This window comes from Carassius carassius, chromosome 18, assembly GCF_963082965.1.
Source record: "Carassius carassius chromosome 18, fCarCar2.1, whole genome shotgun sequence".
Classification (NCBI taxonomy): domain Eukaryota; kingdom Metazoa; phylum Chordata; class Actinopteri; order Cypriniformes; family Cyprinidae; genus Carassius; species Carassius carassius.
Window position 1 is genome coordinate 4,245,528 of NC_081772.1, and position 17,269 is coordinate 4,262,796.

Consider the following 17,269-nt stretch of genomic DNA (forward strand, 5'->3'; position numbering starts at 1 on the left):
TTTACATTAAAAGGATGGAGCTGACTTAATTGTGGGTGAAAACAACTAGGTAGATGAAAAATAAAACGGAAGTAGTTGTAAATACAATGTTTTCAGCAAGAATTCAAATGCTGTTAATCTTTGATACAGGGTGATTGTAAATGTTAGAGTACGCTGACTTCATAGATGTGACATTTCAATGTTTGATGTTGAAATGCTCTTTTATCTGACACAGGTGAGGTGGCCTTTGGTGTGTGACGTCATAATGCAGCTGTGTCATGTCCATTAATATTTAACATTCTTCGCTGGCCGTAGGTGAGCATTTCCTCTGTTCTCCTACATTATACATAAAAGCATCAATGGAAAATCACCAGCAAAACTCCATTTCACTCTGAAGGTTGTGTCTGAAATCATAGTGAGCTGCCCACACTCTTAAGCCACTTATAATGGCCAGAGATGCTGGCAAGTTTTAATACAAGTTACCAATAATTATTTTCCACATATTGCTTCAAACAAGAGTGCAGAGGAAAGAAAACAAACCACCCTTTCCTGAAATGAGTCGTATATAAACAAAGGAAGGAAAGGTGTGATGCTTTTATTGTACTTTGTTGATGATTTGAATTTTGAAAGTACACGCTCCTATAAAGTTGTTTTCTTCAGCCTGTTTCTTTAACTGTTTTGCTGTCTTTACAACTTTAAGATATTTACTATGTTATGTTATATATCACACTATGTCACACTTTGTGTTTATAGATTGGTTATTCTTATTCAGTAACTTTTTCTTTGGGAGTATTTTACATTTCATATTCACTGTTAATGTCAAAGAATTCTGCGTTTGATGAAAGACCCAAGCAAACTAATATTGAGGTACTTTCAGCCCTTAAACTTGTAGTGAACTAGTGTTACGATCTTCAGTACCATCTAGTGCTCAGTATGGAATGTGATTATTTCGTTATAATATTCTGCAGTGGCATTGCAGGAGCTTGTTGCCGATTAATCAACATCGTGGTGAAAGCAAATTATATATGAGCGAACCTATAATGAACCAACATTAAGCCTACAATATTTTATCTTCACATACTCTAACTAAACTAAACCACTAATCAAAGGGGGGGAAATAAATAATATAAAATTGCGGGTACAATAATTTCAAAATAAATTCAGGCATAATTTCTTACAATATAAAATTTGCAATATTACGTAACGCGCATTGATGTGTGTGTGTATATGGGAGTTGTAGTTTATTTGTGTTCGATTCTTTTTACCGGCCGTTCATTTAAGCTCGGTCGCAAAACATCAAATCCCATAATGCTTTGCTCGAGCGTCCTGAACGCCCACGCTTAATAAACGTAATGACAGTAATCCCCCGCTGTCATAGTGACAGATCGCGAGAGAAACGAGCAGATAAATGAAAATAGATTTGAGTGTTTATCTGTTCATTTAACCAAGGAAATAATGGACAATTCCGGGAAAGAAAAGGAGGCAATTCAACTTATGGCTGAAGCCCATAAGAAAGTGAAGTCTTCCGGCTCTTTTTTAGGAGGAATGTTTGGGTAAGATTAAATACACTATTCTTCCTTCCTTTTTATCCGATCAGTCCGCTAGTCTTTTAAGATATATTGTCAATATGATAATGTTGCCAAGGTTTAGCTTTATGTTAATCAGTTAAAACTGAGTTTTTAGTTCATAAAAACGAAAAATAAATGTGAATTTTATTGTACAAGGGCCCAAGCTGTTACAGGCCGCTTTGCGCACCAACCGATGGAAAAAAAGGCTTGTTCATTATAATGCATAGTCGATCTTTTTAAATAACGATTTTTCTATGTTCATAATTAATTAAATAATAATAATAACTGATGCTATTTTATGATTTGGCCACCAAGTAAAGTGTTATTGCGTTGGTGGCGTATTAGTGGCACAGTGGCTTGTTTTTATCTCACTATAATACTATTAAAAAAGGGAACACATGTACAATGCTACAACCTTGTTTATAACATATAGATTTTATTTGTTACTTCTTTTTATATATTTACATATGCACTTGAATTTTTAGTCTGTTGCACATTATATAATAGTTATCTAAAATTTAATATGAAACAAATATATGGTACTATTTTAATATTAATATTAAACGTATTACATTAAAATATTTATGTGTACTTAATTTAAATATCCTGATTAATAAAACAAAATATTTATTAAAATAATTTAGAATTTTTAAATGTAATATTTTAAAATATACATTTAAAAGTAAAACTTCATTTTAATAATTATAATTTATGGTTTTAAACTTTACAACAATGTCTGATTTAAAGCCATTCTTCAGTTTTATATCCATATTTTTTTGAAGAGCTCAGTGTCGACAGCAACAGTGAGATGCTTTATTGACAGCCCAAACATATTGAGAACTTATTCAGTGTTATTTATAGTGAACAAGCTCTGACCTAGTATGATGTGAAACAGATTTATTTCAAATAGGTTTAATTAATATGATATGAGGCACTTGAAAACTGAACCGATTGAATATTCCCACCAGGACACAAGTTTTCTAGGCCTTTCTGTTAATAATCTGTCCAGCTATAATTTTCTGACTTAACCCAATAATATATATACAATCAAATTTGACTTGGTACATCAATATTAACCAATATTAATAAAGTTTTTACCTTCTAGTTTGTAGATTTGTTAGGGCAAACATTATAGTTTTCTTTGAGGTATTAAATTGGAAAAAAATGCATAACTGAATCTTCTCACATCTTTCAGAGGAAATAACAAAGTGGAAGAGGCATGTGAGATGTACGCCAGAGCGGCCAACATGTTCAAAATGGCCAAAAACTGGAGTGGTAGGTGCTTTTTAGTGGTGCAGACATGACAAGCTTCTATAAATCTTTAATAAGCAGTATTGTATTATATAATGCTTTAAAGGTCATTATGTAATAGACCATGTTTAACTGCTAAAATATACATATTTCTGAATGAATATAATCTCATTAATGAAGTTATCCTAATGTCATCTTGAAATATTCTACAGCTTGGTTTGTAATTGACAGGATATATGATGATGTTTATTATATATTCATATTCTGCTGTATCCAGCTGCAGGCAATGCTTTCTGTCAGGCGGCCAGACTTCACATGCAGCTTCAGAATAAACACGATTCAGCCACCAGCTACATCGATGCGGGAAATGCTTTCAAGAAGGCAGATCCACAAGGTGAGGCTGCAGATTCACAGATAACTTCCAGCTTCATGACAGTCGGTTGATTTATTCAGTATTAGCAGATGTTGATACATGTCAAGATGAATATTTAATATATGCTGTTGGTGATCCATCACATATGACCCTGGAGCTCAAAACCAGTCTTAAATCACTGGGGTAGTAGACTTTTAGCAATATCCAAAAAATCATTGTATGGGTCAAAATGATAGATTTCTCTCTTATGCCAAAATTCATTTGAATATTAAATAAAGATCATGTTCCTTGAAGATATTTTGTTAATTTCCTACCACACATTTTGTCCTCATTTTCCTACATTTTAATATTTAATCTTAATTCCAGTTTTCATATCATAACAATCATATTATATAAATGCTTTCTAATTTTCATCTTTCACATTTTATTTAAATGAATGAAACAATTATATATATATATGAATTTTTTTTTTTTTTTTTGACTTTTTTTTTTTTTGGAGGTCTCTAAATTCAGTCCTGAGAGTCCTGTCGGTGTCTTGCACAGTTTAGCTCCAACCCTAATTAAGCACACCTGAAACAACTAATTAAGGTCTCGGCTTACTAGACACTTCCAGGAGGGTTTATTGAGGCAAGTTGGAGCTCAACTCTGCAGAACACTGGCCCTCCAGGACCCAGTTTGGAGACCACTGGTATATGGCATAAGAATGAATGCTGCATTGCAACTAATATTAGGAGGTAGAAATTATGCCACAATCCACTCACAAATGTGTTGCAAAAATCAAAGAAAGTGTGCATTTGAATATACAGTGTATTAAAAATGTAAGTAGGTCTTTACACACGTTTACATGGGCTGTATATATATATATATTATAGAGTAGATTCAAGAGTAAATCACTACACATATAGACAATAGGATTCAGGTATATTGTTTTATTTCCATATCGTTGATCATAAGTCTGACTGTCTAACTCTTCCTCCTCCTTCTCTTTAATGCTTGCGATTAGAGGCTATCAAGTGCTTAAACGCAGCCATTGATATTTACACAGACATGGTAAGATGTTTTTGTAGCAGTCAAAATCTTAGTTGATATAATGTTCATCCAGGCTGTTCCATTGCTGTACTATGTCATTTTGGGTATTTTTAAACAGAATTTCCAGTTTTAGCTGTCTAGCAATCCACCAACTATCATAGAGAGGTTTAACACTTTATGACAGGCATCCCTCCCCTTTTCAAAATCTGGGAGAAATTTCTTAAACATCCCAAGATGAAGCCTAGAATCTGTATCCAAAGCACATATGGAATCAACAAAGCATGTAGATGTTCAGATAGAAAAGTTTGATGGATACTGAATGAGATATTCAACTGACAGTCAGATTTATAAAGTCTCCTCCGTTCTGTCTTCAGGGAAGATTCACCATCGCAGCCAAGCATCATATCACAATCGCTGAGGTGTATGAATCAGAGCTGGTGGACATTGAGAAGGTACACAAATCTTATTTAGTATAAACTGAAGGTGAATCTCACACTGAGAATGCAGAGTGCTGTGAGACAGCTATCATTTGTAGGGCGTTGTATTTTAAGTAGCACAAGAAAAAAAGAAAAAACAGCTGGATTGATGCTTCTTATTAAACAGATATTCATAATTTGGATTTGAAAATGTTGATCTCAAAATACATTTGAACTAGATTGCTGTCAAGCCACCAGAAAGGCTATACATCAGCACATTATAAATCTGCACATTTACATGCATTATGTTTAATACACCAACAATGTTTAAGGTCATGCATTAAATGTGGTTCTTTTCTCTGTGACAGATCATAGACAGTTAAACAAAAACCCAGTTGAGAAAATAATATAATTATAATGTACCGGTATTATTTATTTTCAAATAAGGTCACACTTTAAATGAGGTTCTTTTCCCAGAGACTTTATAAATGGTCAAGAGAAGAAAAAAAAAACCATGAAGAGAAAATAATATTTTTCATTCAAAATAATGTAAAAATATTTTGAGAAATATTTGAATGTATTTTTATTATTATTAATAGATCATTAATTAATCTTTAATAGTAATGATAATAATAAAATCATGTATTATAAAATTATTGAAATATTATTAATAAATTAGTATTATTAATAAAAAAATATAAATGTAAACAGCTTTTATAAACGTTTCTTGAGTTGTCTTTTGATAGTTAGCAGCTATATAGCTATTTGTTATGAATGTAAACACTCAATGTCTGTTACCTTTAAGATTGAGATTTCTGTTTTTGATTGTCCAAAGGCGATTGCACATTATGAACAAGCTGCTGACTATTACAAAGGAGAGGAATCAAACAGGTAAGGCTGCTTAGTAGAAGCCAGATAATAAAGGTCTTATTTTTCCTCCCACTTTTAACCACACTTTCTAAGGAGAGGTTTCTAAGATTAATTGAGGTATTTTGAATGGTGCTTTAAGCTTTGATATGATCTGTTTGCTTAATTTACAGCTCTGCAAACAAGTGTCTGCTGAAGGTGGCTTCCTACAGCGCTCAGTTAGAGCAGTACCCGAAAGCAATAGAGATTTATGAGCAGGTAAGCCATCTGTCGGTCTTCTGCAGATTCTTGCCACATTACTCGCTCACCAGCAGTTGCTAAATCACTCGGGAATTCCTGTCTGTAAACAGGTTGGAACCAACACCATGGACAATCCCCTACTGAAATACAGCGCCAAAGAATACTTCTTCAAAGCTTCCTTGTGCCACTTCATCGTGGACGAGCTAAACGCAAAGGTCAGCTCTCCGTCTCCATCAGATCAGAATGCATGAGTATATATGGAGAACTGCTGCAGATAATATGTGTGATTTCCTTTCTGTTGTAGCTCGCTGTTGGAAAGTATGAAGAGATGTTTCCAGCCTTCTCAGATTCAAGAGAATGCAAGCTTCTGAAGGTTTGTTATAATACAGTTTACAACAGATAAAAACACATTTTATAATCAAACCATATCTGACAGGACAGCGTCAAAACTGCTATGTTTTCCTCTCCGGAAGTGATTTTGTTATAGCATCTTTATAAGGGTAAATTTGATAAAGGTGGCATACATGTATGTACACAACAGTTGAATAATGTTATGACTGTGATTATTGTAATTTTCAATAGCATACATGAAGTATTTAAAATTAAAAGGAACTTATTACAGGCTAGGGCTGCAATATTGTTATATACTCTTTTTTTTTTACTCATAAAATCAAGACTTCACATTGGTTTTCTAAGTTGTGGTAAACTGTTATTCTTATCTGAAATAAACTGTATACAGAAAGTGGGCAAAGAATGTTCCCCATCACTGATGCAGTTTGCCATGCTGCAAAAACAATGTGTAAAATGAATTTTAATTTTAAACATGACAGTCGTAATAGGGCATTTATGTTCATTTTGATGGCATTTTTTAACCATTGTTAATTTCCAAACTCAGAAACCTCCTAGCAATTGCCTAGCAATTTTAGGGAAGTCGTGGCCTAATGGTTAGAGAGTCGGACTCCCAATCGAAAGGTTGTGAGTTCGAGTCCCGGGCCGGCAGGAATTGTGGGTGGGGGGAGTGCATGTACAGTTCTCTCTCCACCTTCAATACCATGACTTAGGTGCCCTTGAGCAAGGCATCGAACCCCCAACTGCTCCCCGGGCGCCGCAGCATAAATGGCTGCCCACTGCTCCGGGTGTGTGCTCACAGTGTGTGTGTGTGCGTGTTCACTGCTCTGTGTGTGTGCATTTCGGATGGGTTAAATGCAGAGCACAAATTCTGAGTATGGGTCACCATACTTGGCTGAATGTCACTTCACTTTTTTTTTTTTTTTTTTTTTTTATAATATCATGATGAAAACCACTCTGAAACTTTCGCAATATCCAGGCAATCCCTCGCACTGAGTTTTGCACCACTTTCAAAAATGAATATTCATTGTTGTATACTTATAAGAGGTTTTGTCCTTACAGAAACTTCTAGAGGCACATGAGGAGCAAAATGCAGAGGCTTTCACAGAAGCGGTATGACTTTCAGCTTCTTCTTAAAAACAAACAAACATTTGTTATCATTGTTCCATTTTATTTTTAAAGAGTAAATGAAATATATTTTTTTAATGTTAAAATACTTCATACTTCAACCACTGGCATGAGTCTGGAGTGGGTCATGTCGAAAAAGTTCATATTTACGAGTTAAACGCACAGGAACATCCCCACAGTGTTTAAATTAGAAGAGAGAAACTGAACTTTCTTTAAATCCCAGGTTGAGGGTGTATCTGTTGGAAAATATGGCAGACGCACTAAATTCATTTTTTTTTTTTTTTCATTTACTGTAAAACTAAGATGTACAAAATTTTTTAGTTTTCTAAAATCTGAATAAAATCTAAAACAGTTAAATGTATAGTACCTTTTTAACTTGACAAAAACATTACTCAAAAACATAAGTGAGGTGCATTTCTTTATCTTTGAGTTTTGCTGAATTGTTTTGTTGGTATATTGACATCTTTTTTTGATAAGTAACTTGAACTCATAAATACAAACTTCCCAGGAGGAGTTGAATGCACCATATCTACTTCTTTGCAGTTCTTTTTGTTGATGTTAACATCACAGATATCTCATACTGTCTTCATTCTTTCACGGTCTTTTAGGTGAAGGAGTTTGACACCATCTCACGCTTGGACCAGTGGCTCACCACCATGCTTCTGCGGATCAAGAAGACCATTCAGGGGGAAGAGGGCGACCTAAAATGATCTGTACAGTGGGGCGATCACCCACTGCATGGCACCCTCCTTCTCCTCTTCCAGTTTTCATCAGTTTTGTGCAATGGCAAAGTCCAGGTTTCCCAAAACAGTATGTCAATTTATTGCTACAGCATTTCTAGAGAATATACTTATAAGCCTGTACTGATACATTGATATCCAGTTTTATAATATAGCACATATCAAAATATAGCTCCGGTTTCTCTGTTGCATTACGAGGGTATTTCTGGACATAACGGAGTGAACCGGTTCAGGACAGGGAAATTCAAGAATACAGTTTGAGATAGTCCTCGAGTTCTTTTGCAAAAGTTACTGAATTGCATCGTGCTAGAGCTGCATGAATTGTACAGATAGAATTATTCAGTCAGTGCAGCAGGATCGTGTGTTATTATTATTATTATTTTGTAGTCTGCTCACACTAGTTGGCACGCAGGCCTCGAAATGCTTTTATCCACATTTAATAACATCAGACGTTCATGCAGAATGAGAATTTCAGTTTCCCACAATGCACCATTTTGAATTGGTATTTAAGTGATTACAAAAATGTCTTGTCATATCCAAATTTTAAATAATTTCTTATTTATTATATTATTTATAATGTTACTTCTGGGTTGTTTTCTTAAATGTATATTTATTTATTTAGTTAAATTGTTATTTGAACTATCAGTCACATAATATTATTAATTTAATAATATTATTAGTCTGAAATATTATAAATATTATTAGTCTAATAATAAATTGTTAAAAAAAGTAATTTAACTAAATTTTTACACTGTCTATCATCTCCATTGGCACTGAAATTGATGTGTTTGTATTAATAACTCTTATTAATATTCTCAAAGTGTGTGTCGTGTTGTGAATGCATAGCTCATGTACACTCTCCACTCCTGTGGTCTTTAGCAGCGTATGTCATTCTGTGTTCTATGTGTCGTGACGTCTGTATTTTACCATATTCTAGAGTTTTTAAGAAGCCATGAAGACGTACAGTACCAAACAATGAGCATTCCCACAGAACCACTGATCTCTTTGCTGAATGTCTGTGAGAATGTACAGAAATAAAAACCAATACTGAAATGGCTACACGATTTAGGCAAGTGAAAGTCTGTTATATTACCTGGTTAGTGGTGTTCGCTATGCCAAGTATCACTGTAATTACATTTTGGTGTGTAACTCCTGCACTGTTTGTGCTGCAGACTTTGACAATAACTCAAATAACGGTGTTTAAGAAAACGTAAATATAAGAAGTATGTGTAAATTACATTCAATTTAATTTTCTATGTATGTATAATATTTACAAAATAAATTTGCTGCCCAAATCAAACTTGATTGAGTACCCACTATATATATATATATATGCACATACACATACATACATACATACACAGAGACACTTATATTTCACATAAATTCTCTATATTGCAACCAAAAAAAAAAAAATTTGAAACAAAAAGATAAATTAGAATTGACAGATAAATAAGGAAGCTGAATTCAACAGACATTTTATTGGGTGAATTTAAGAAGTGTTGTCATGGTTATACACATAATAGGGTACTAAAAATGTAGAATTGTGCTATGTACTTGTATTGGGGAGCGTAATAAATATTAGCAATGATCATTAGTGACAACAAAAAATAAGTTTTACAAGAATCACTAAAAAACTTCCCTAGAAATGGAAGGGATTACACACCCACAGTAATATATGCATTTACTTTGACAAATTAGTTAAAACTGGTTGTTAATATTATGATAAACGCTTAAGACTTAGAAATCTCTTTGAGTCTGTTTAATAATTACTAAATTATTATAACCACTGTATTTCTGTACTAAAGCATGTTATCTACTTAAATATTAAGCCATTTATTGTACATGATGAACTTTAGCTTTGTTAGTTATGGAAACAGCCCAAAATAAACCAATAGTTTACAGTGTCCCATTCAAATGTCCTTTATTTGCATAATTCTTTATACCAGTTCATTTAACTACTTTGGTGCAAAAACTGACCAGAGAAAAGAACGGAAAATAAAAGGAGCCCAGCGATAGGTTACATTAGAAAATAAGCCTTGACAAAATTCCCCATACCACCCAAAAGTAATTCATATGGCCGTATGGCATACGGGTCAGGTAGCCTGCTTCCATCCGCGAGAGTTAATTAAAAAAATAAAATAGTAAAATAAAGATAATAATAAAGGCACAACAAGAGTATTTCAGGAAGAACGCGCCCCCCAGCGCGCCGCTCATTAAGAGCCGAGGGCATCATGGGAAATTCATCTGTTAAAAATAAAAATAAAAAACACTTTAATTCCTGACAGGATTTTGGTGTATTTTTAATTCACAAATTCCGTGTAAAAACAACAACGATAATAATACATATTTTTAATTAATGGAAATAAATGCAAAACTCTACAAGTAAGGTTACATTAGGATTTTTTTTACGGTGTTAAAATTATGTTTTGTATTGTTGGGTGAGATTTCTCTGACCCAACTTATATATAAACATGCATGAATAAAGCACTATTTTTTTTTTTTTTTTTCAAATAAAAGCTGTATCACTCCAGTCAGTACAGAGTTGTTTTATATTTAAAGATTGGATACGTAACAATTCTACATAACTTGCACTAGTTTTTTTTGTCAGAGTTCTAAAGACATGGCAGTGGTGGAAAAATATTGCTCACCCTGTAGACACAGCTTCCCACTTTGTTCATGTGGCTTGTGACCTTAAAATACTAAAGGGCAACGGAGTTCATGGGTAACCCACGCTTACTATTTTTACCTGTGAATGTATACAAGGAGGTCTGCAGATACAATGTGCATGCATTTTGGGGGAGAAAAGACCAGTCAGCGAAGTGCAGGTGCTTAGAGATTTGTGCAGCCTCCCAGTACAATCTGAAACACCAGCCTTGAGACTCCTGTTCACAGATGGACAGAGATAAATATAGATGAAGCCCAACAAGCTTAGTTTTTGGTTTTATTACAAAGCTAATTCATTTACAAAGTAAATGAATGGGTTCAGAACTGAATCTCATAAAACTGCATCGCAGATGAAGCCCCGGTTTAAACACATCTTCAGATGATATGTAAAGCCTCTAGCTATTTCATTTTAAAAATACAGTTTAAAGCTGTGTTAGGAATGCTATTATTCATAATATTTCTGCAGTATGTAAACTATGTGCAATACATCTGTAGGCTTGAATAACCAAATTACCAAAATGATTCAGTATACAACAGAGTACACTGTCGAAAAGTGAAGTGCTTGACTTGATCTTCTATTTTCCAGTTTCCAACGCACCTGAATCTATATTTTAACATCACTATCCTGACTCTTAATTTCTGCCTATATATATACATATACAGTACAGACCAAAAGTTTGGACACACCTTTTCATTCAAAGAGTTTTCTTTATTTTCATGACTATGAAAATTGTAGATTCACACTGAAGGCATCAAAACTATGAATTAACACATGTGGAATTATATGTGGAATTATATACATAACAAAAAAGTGTGAAAAAACTGAAAATATGTCATATTGTAGGTTCTTCAAAGTAGCCACCTTTTGCTTTGATTACTGCTTTGCACACTCTTGGCATTCTCTTGATGAGCTTCAAGAGGTAGTCACCTGAAATGGTCTTCCAACAGTCTTGAAGGAGTTCCCCGAGAGATGCTTAGCACTTGTTGGCCCTTTTGCCTTCTGTCTGCGGTCCAGCTCACCCCTAAACCATCTCGATTGGGTTCAGGTCCGGTGACTGTGGAGGCCAGGTCATCTGGCGCAGCACCCCATCACTCTCCTTCTTGGTCAAATAGCCCTTGATGCCTTCAGTGTGACTCTACAATTTTCATAGTCATGAAAATAAAGAAAACTCTTTGAATGAGATGGTGTGTCCAAACTTTTGGTCTGTACTGATATATATATATATATATATATATATATATATATTCACACAGATTTTTAAACACCTCAAAAATCACTTTGAATGTTTTGTATTTAATACAACCTCTCCATTAAAACATTTTTCCCATACAAATATATATAATTGTATTCAGGTGTATCCTCAGGTATGTTATCGAGCAGGTTCGAGTCATATCCTCCTGGGACCATTAGACTTTTAGTCCTCTGTAGAATACATTATATTTTAGTGAATTTCTCTGAGACCATATATGCCACAGTTTGAAGTCTGGACGGAGCACATTCAGGGCTTTTTAGAGTAATCTAATGTTTGGAGGTTTGATCATAAACACTCCCTCTCCTTGTTCTTTAAATATGCTGATATTGACAGAATTATCAAATTTAGCACTCTTAGTGAATAGAAATATTTTTTCTTATTGTTTTGTAATTGAAAACTCATTTTCAGATTGTTTGCTGTAAATAAACTTCTCAGAAAATGGTATGGGGTTTCAAATCAGAATATTACTTTTTAGTATGAAACGGGGCATAATTTCCATTGGTCTTGTGTAGAGGACACCAGAACAAACATTCTGTCCACTAAATGGCGCTGTCGCACACATCAACTGAAAGCAGGCGAGTGGAACTGGACCAGTTTGGTATGGACCAGTATCATTTATTCCTGTGCATTCATTTGATCTGGACAGGATATGTCAAGTTCAACCTGACTGGAAGTGACACAGGCATATTTCTGGAGTTTCCACTGCCAAGATGCTTTCCCCTCAACGCAGCTCGAGTTTCATGCACACAGCGAGGGTTCATACAATGATCCGTTTTTGTTATTAATGATCTGTTGAGAGAAAAATTGACTGTTTAATTATTAATTCAAGTCATGTTCCTTCATGCAAATCAGATACAAGTTTAAATGTTTTCACCGCCGCGGGGGTTGGGGGGTTTGCGTGTCTACCAAGCGCTCTTTATTGACATAGGAAATCCATATGCCTCGCATTTCCCTTAATGAGTTCTGCAAGTGCGCGGCTCCTTCCGGTGAGTCATGCTGCACTTGTGTGGACCGGAGACTGTGGTTTTCCATTTACCTCTGGAGCTCAGCCACGGCGTCGGCGTTGCTGTAACCCCAGCTACAGAAAGCCCTCCCTCTCCTCTCTCCCCCGGCCCAAAACAGAGCCACATCTGCCCCAGTGCCTTAATGCTGATGTTGGTCTGAAAGTCTTGTTGAGTGTCGGAAAAAGAGCGAAAAGGAATGCTAAAGTCGTACTTTCACACTGAACTCATGCTCTTAAAAAAAGAACTAGCTCAGTGAAACTAAAATATATATATATATATATATATATAGTGGTAAGCTCTGGTAATACAAGGTAACTACATGGGGTATGGTTAGGTTTAGGGGTAGGTTCAGGGTTAGTACCTACCTAGTTATTACATAGTTATTGTAATTACTATAATAAGTACATAGTATGTACATGAGGAACAGTACTGTAAAATAAAGTGCTACCAAAAAATGTATCTGTTAATGTACGTTCATAAGGGGAACCAGGGCTAGTTGTCACAATGATTATTATCTTAGTAATAGTAGAGTATACTAGAGTTTTTATCGTCATATATTACTAGAGTCTTTTGTATTTACAAACATGTCAGTTTGGGGCAAAATACACATACACATACACAAAAATACACATATGTTTAATGTGTGGAATATTTGTACAATTCAAAATAGCTGTTAGCAATTTTTTATTATGTAATAAATTTTAAGTATAATATAGGTTTATTTAATATAAATATATGTAATTTATTTGCTGTTTAATTTTACATTTTTTTAAATAAATATTTTTTAATTATATTTTATTATATAACTATAACGTGTGTGTGTGTGTGTGTGTGTGTGTGTGTGTGTGTGTATATATACATATACACACACACACACACACACATGCTACCTGTGCTAAAGTCTTAGGCCTTTAGTATTTTCACCAACAAAAATTGTTTCAAGCCAGTTATTTATATCTTTTGATGAATTATGCCAGTAGGAAATATTAGTTTACATTTCCAAACATTCATTTTGCCATTAATTGTAATAATCCAGTGATATTTTAGTCTGCACAAGGAGTCTGACAGCTCCCAGGGCTCCACACGGAGATCTGATCTCATCATCATCAGTCTGTCTGGAATAACATGAAGAAACAGAACAAACTGAGACAGACTCAATCCACAAGAACTGTGGCAACGGCTACAAATGTGTGTGTAGGTAAAAATGAATTGTGTATATATATATATATATATAATTTCATTGTTATTTTATATATTATTTTTATATATCTTTTTTTCCTATTATTTTCATACTTTCATATAATAATGTTCAGTAGTTTTTGTAGTCAAAATTGTAATGTTTCTTCACAGAAATTGGCATTCAGATGCAAACCTGCACTGAGATATATTAACTGGAGTTGACAAGAGACAACTGTCCCATGTAAGTAGCAAATATTTTACCATTATGGGTTGTGGGAACTTGTTCTTATTCTGTTGATATACAGGGAAAATCTGAAAATATTACAGATGCTATAATAAAATGCAAATATGGTGACGCATATTTCCAAATTTTGTAGTGGACAGAAAGAAACCAAACAAGCCCAACTTCTGAAAATATCTTCTGTATTTATATTGGCGGTTTTAGTAGATGCCGCTAAAGTGACCAAAACAACCACTTAGTGTTTATATGCTCTGGTTATGAGCTGCAGTCATAGTTTTCCTCCTATATTGCTAGAATGGAGGAATGTTGTCCTAGACTGACCCGGAGTTGCTCTCAGATCTTCCCATTTGCTGGAAAGCATTAACATGTTGGACCATAGTGAGTTTTCAATACAAAATAACCATGTAAATCTCTGCCCCGTTTCAGATTTAACCACATTGTTAATAGTCTTCCAGTCAAACGTACTTCCAGGCCAATGTTCCTCTGTGGTTGGTAGTTCTTCCATCTCGATTCAAAATAAATGTTATCATGGACATTACTTGGCTTGAGACTCAACAGGCAGAAGCAATGGAAGCGTGTAATGATGTTGATGATGAGAGGACAGGGTTTAAACTCTTTAACTTCCTGAGTGTGTTTCTGTCCAATTGAAATGTCTGTTATGGAGCTTTTAGTGACAATATACTAGAACAAATAAGGAGGTTTGGAAAGTTTTGAACTGTTTTTTTTATTGTACTTTTGTAAAATTATTGGAATAATTTTATTGCAGTGCTGACAGAGGCATCAAGGCATCATTTATTTAAACATTAAAACTGCAGCTCAACACGTCAGGGTTTTTATTAATAACAAAAATTAAAACCATGAAAAAAAAAAAAAAAAAAAAAGTATATATATATATATATATATATATATATATATATATATATATATATATATATACTGTATATATATATATGTGTGTGTGTGTGTGTGTGTGTGTGTGTGTGTGTGTGTGTGTGTGTGTGTGTGTGTGTGAGTGTGTTTATGTATATGTAAAAAAATTTTTTACAAAAAGTCCCAACTTTTCCTGATTTGGAAAGTTTTTGGAAAGTTTTCAATGAAAACATGAAAATATCAATCAATTTTTTGCCATTAGCAGCTTGCCCTGAACTGACAACTACATTAGATTTTATTTTGACTGAAATGACATTAGATTAAACTAACAGTTTATCGATTTGTTAAAAATATTAACAAAACTATAATAGTTTTATTAGAATAATACTGAATAATCGACATGTCATATCTCCATATGCTTAGTTGTTGTTGTTGTTGTTGTTTTTATCAATTAAATTCAATTGAGCATGGAAAAAATTCAAACCAGCACTTTAGGTTACAGTGGTGTGTCTGACTTTGAAGTCATTTTAAATGTCATTAATTTTTTTTTTTTTTATTGCAATGATTAAATTACATGCTTAAAAAGAACACAGACATCAGACAAAAAAGAACCGACCTCTGCAAGATTTGGCTTTTGTGATGCATAAATTGATTTCATTATTCCACTTAGCCCACTCTTTCAGTAAATGGATCCAAGGCTGTTTAATTTCTCTAGTCTGAGAAACAGAAATGTAGATTATCTCAGAACTGTTTTACATTTTGTACTTCTTATTGAAATAAGATATTCAGATGAACGTGTGCCACTGAACTCTTGTTTCATTGACAAAGATATCCAGCTTTTAGAGATAGAGGAGTGATTTACTGCCATGACTCACTGTTTCCTGAGTTTCTCCTTCAACCGTCCTTGTGTTTTATCCAGTGTGTAACAGAATACGGCTCTCAGCCTGACTCAAGGACAACCACAGGTTGAGAATAGAGCGTTTGTGAGATAGTTGGTTATCGATTTCACTCTAAAATGGGCAAAATTAGAAAGACACATTTGACCGAGAGTAATTATGGTTTCTGTATTTTGTGCGTGGATACTTGAATGTCACAAGACAATCAGTGTACTAGCAGTTTATGTTCTTTACTGTGACACCATATAAGCGTGTTTCCTCAGCTACTCTGGACTTTTATATAATAAACAGCAGTGTAGATTAATTAATCCATCGTTTTCCTTTTTCTGAAATTTCCAAAGTCTAATTTCCAATGTATCTCTAAATATGTATTATGTTATGGCATTTTAATGGCACTTTAAACATTTTTGGAAGGGTTTTATGTCATAGCTACCATTCTTGTATCCTAATACACACAATTAAATCTTATTTTCAAACCTTTTTGCATAATTTGACAGAATTACAGCTCAACTGGAAATGGTGCACAATAAAATATTCTGATGATTTTTACCTTGCTTTTTCCTCACACATACAACCAAGTACACAATCCTTTTTTGAATACTTTATTAGTGGCAAAATTGCTATTATTTAAATAATTTTAACATAATACATATTGAAATTAATTTTAAATGTGTTAAATAATGAAATATATTACTTGTTTAATTTTTGAAAATTGTGTTATCTCACTTTTTCTTTTAGATTATCATAGATTTATTATTATTATTATTATATTTTACCCCCACAATGACCAGACGTAATATTAAAATATGAAAATCCATCATTTAAGTATTATCAATTAATTAATATTTTTTTTCATATTTTAAGATCGAAAGTCTCTGAAAAGTAAGGGTAAAATACAAAAAAGGCTGCAAAAATATTTAATGTTTAAATCGATTGTTAATTTTCTTATGATTAATTTTCATATTTTAAGATAAAAAGTCTGGAAATGGCATGAGATATTTGAAAATTAACAATGAAGGTATATTAAATGTTTTCAAGAGTTTTGTGACCTTTGTATGAAGAATTTTTTTTTTTTTTAGTACAATTGACCCCCTGGGACAAGAAGGTGCCTGTACTTTAAGAAACACTTTCATAGTATTTTATTTACATAGTATTTTCTTTACTTTTACAACTTATTTTGTGTATAGTTTTATCATCAGCATGTATGGGATAGTGGTATG

The 17,269-nt window shown here is 33.6% G+C and overlaps 1 protein-coding gene across 2 annotated transcripts; it reads left to right on the plus strand.

Moving 5' to 3' along the window:
* Positions 1–1,321: 1,321 nt before the first annotated feature.
* LOC132092160 (beta-soluble NSF attachment protein-like) lies at positions 1,322–9,239 on the plus strand. 2 transcript variants are annotated; one of them, XM_059498260.1, is made up of 11 exons: positions 1,322–1,532; positions 2,743–2,822; positions 3,076–3,192; positions 4,175–4,221; positions 4,575–4,652; positions 5,452–5,507; positions 5,657–5,741; positions 5,834–5,938; positions 6,028–6,096; positions 7,134–7,184; positions 7,808–9,239. In XM_059498260.1, the coding sequence occupies exons 1-11, from the start codon at positions 1,435–1,437 to the stop codon at positions 7,907–7,909; spliced, it is 888 nt and encodes a 295-aa protein (XP_059354243.1). In that variant the 5' UTR covers positions 1,322–1,434; the 3' UTR covers positions 7,910–9,239. The 2 variants fall into 2 exon arrangements, with proteins under 2 accessions (XP_059354243.1, XP_059354244.1); XM_059498261.1 differs by lacking the exons at positions 1,322–1,532; positions 4,175–4,221 and having other exon boundaries at positions 2,807–2,822.
* The last annotated feature ends 8,030 nt before the right edge of the window (positions 9,240–17,269 follow it).

Bases quoted from the DNA above. Each gene is read 5' to 3' on its own strand.
- LOC132092160 (XM_059498260.1), top strand. From the start codon at position 1,435: ATGGACAATTCCGGGAAAGAAAAGGAGGCAATTCAACTTATGGCTGAA. The intron at 1,533-2,742 runs GTAAGATTAAAT...CACATCTTTCAG, and splicing joins TTTTTAGGAGGAATGTTTGG to AGGAAATAACAAAGTGGAAG. The intron at 4,222-4,574 runs GTAAGATGTTTT...TTCTGTCTTCAG, and splicing joins TTGATATTTACACAGACATG to GGAAGATTCACCATCGCAGC.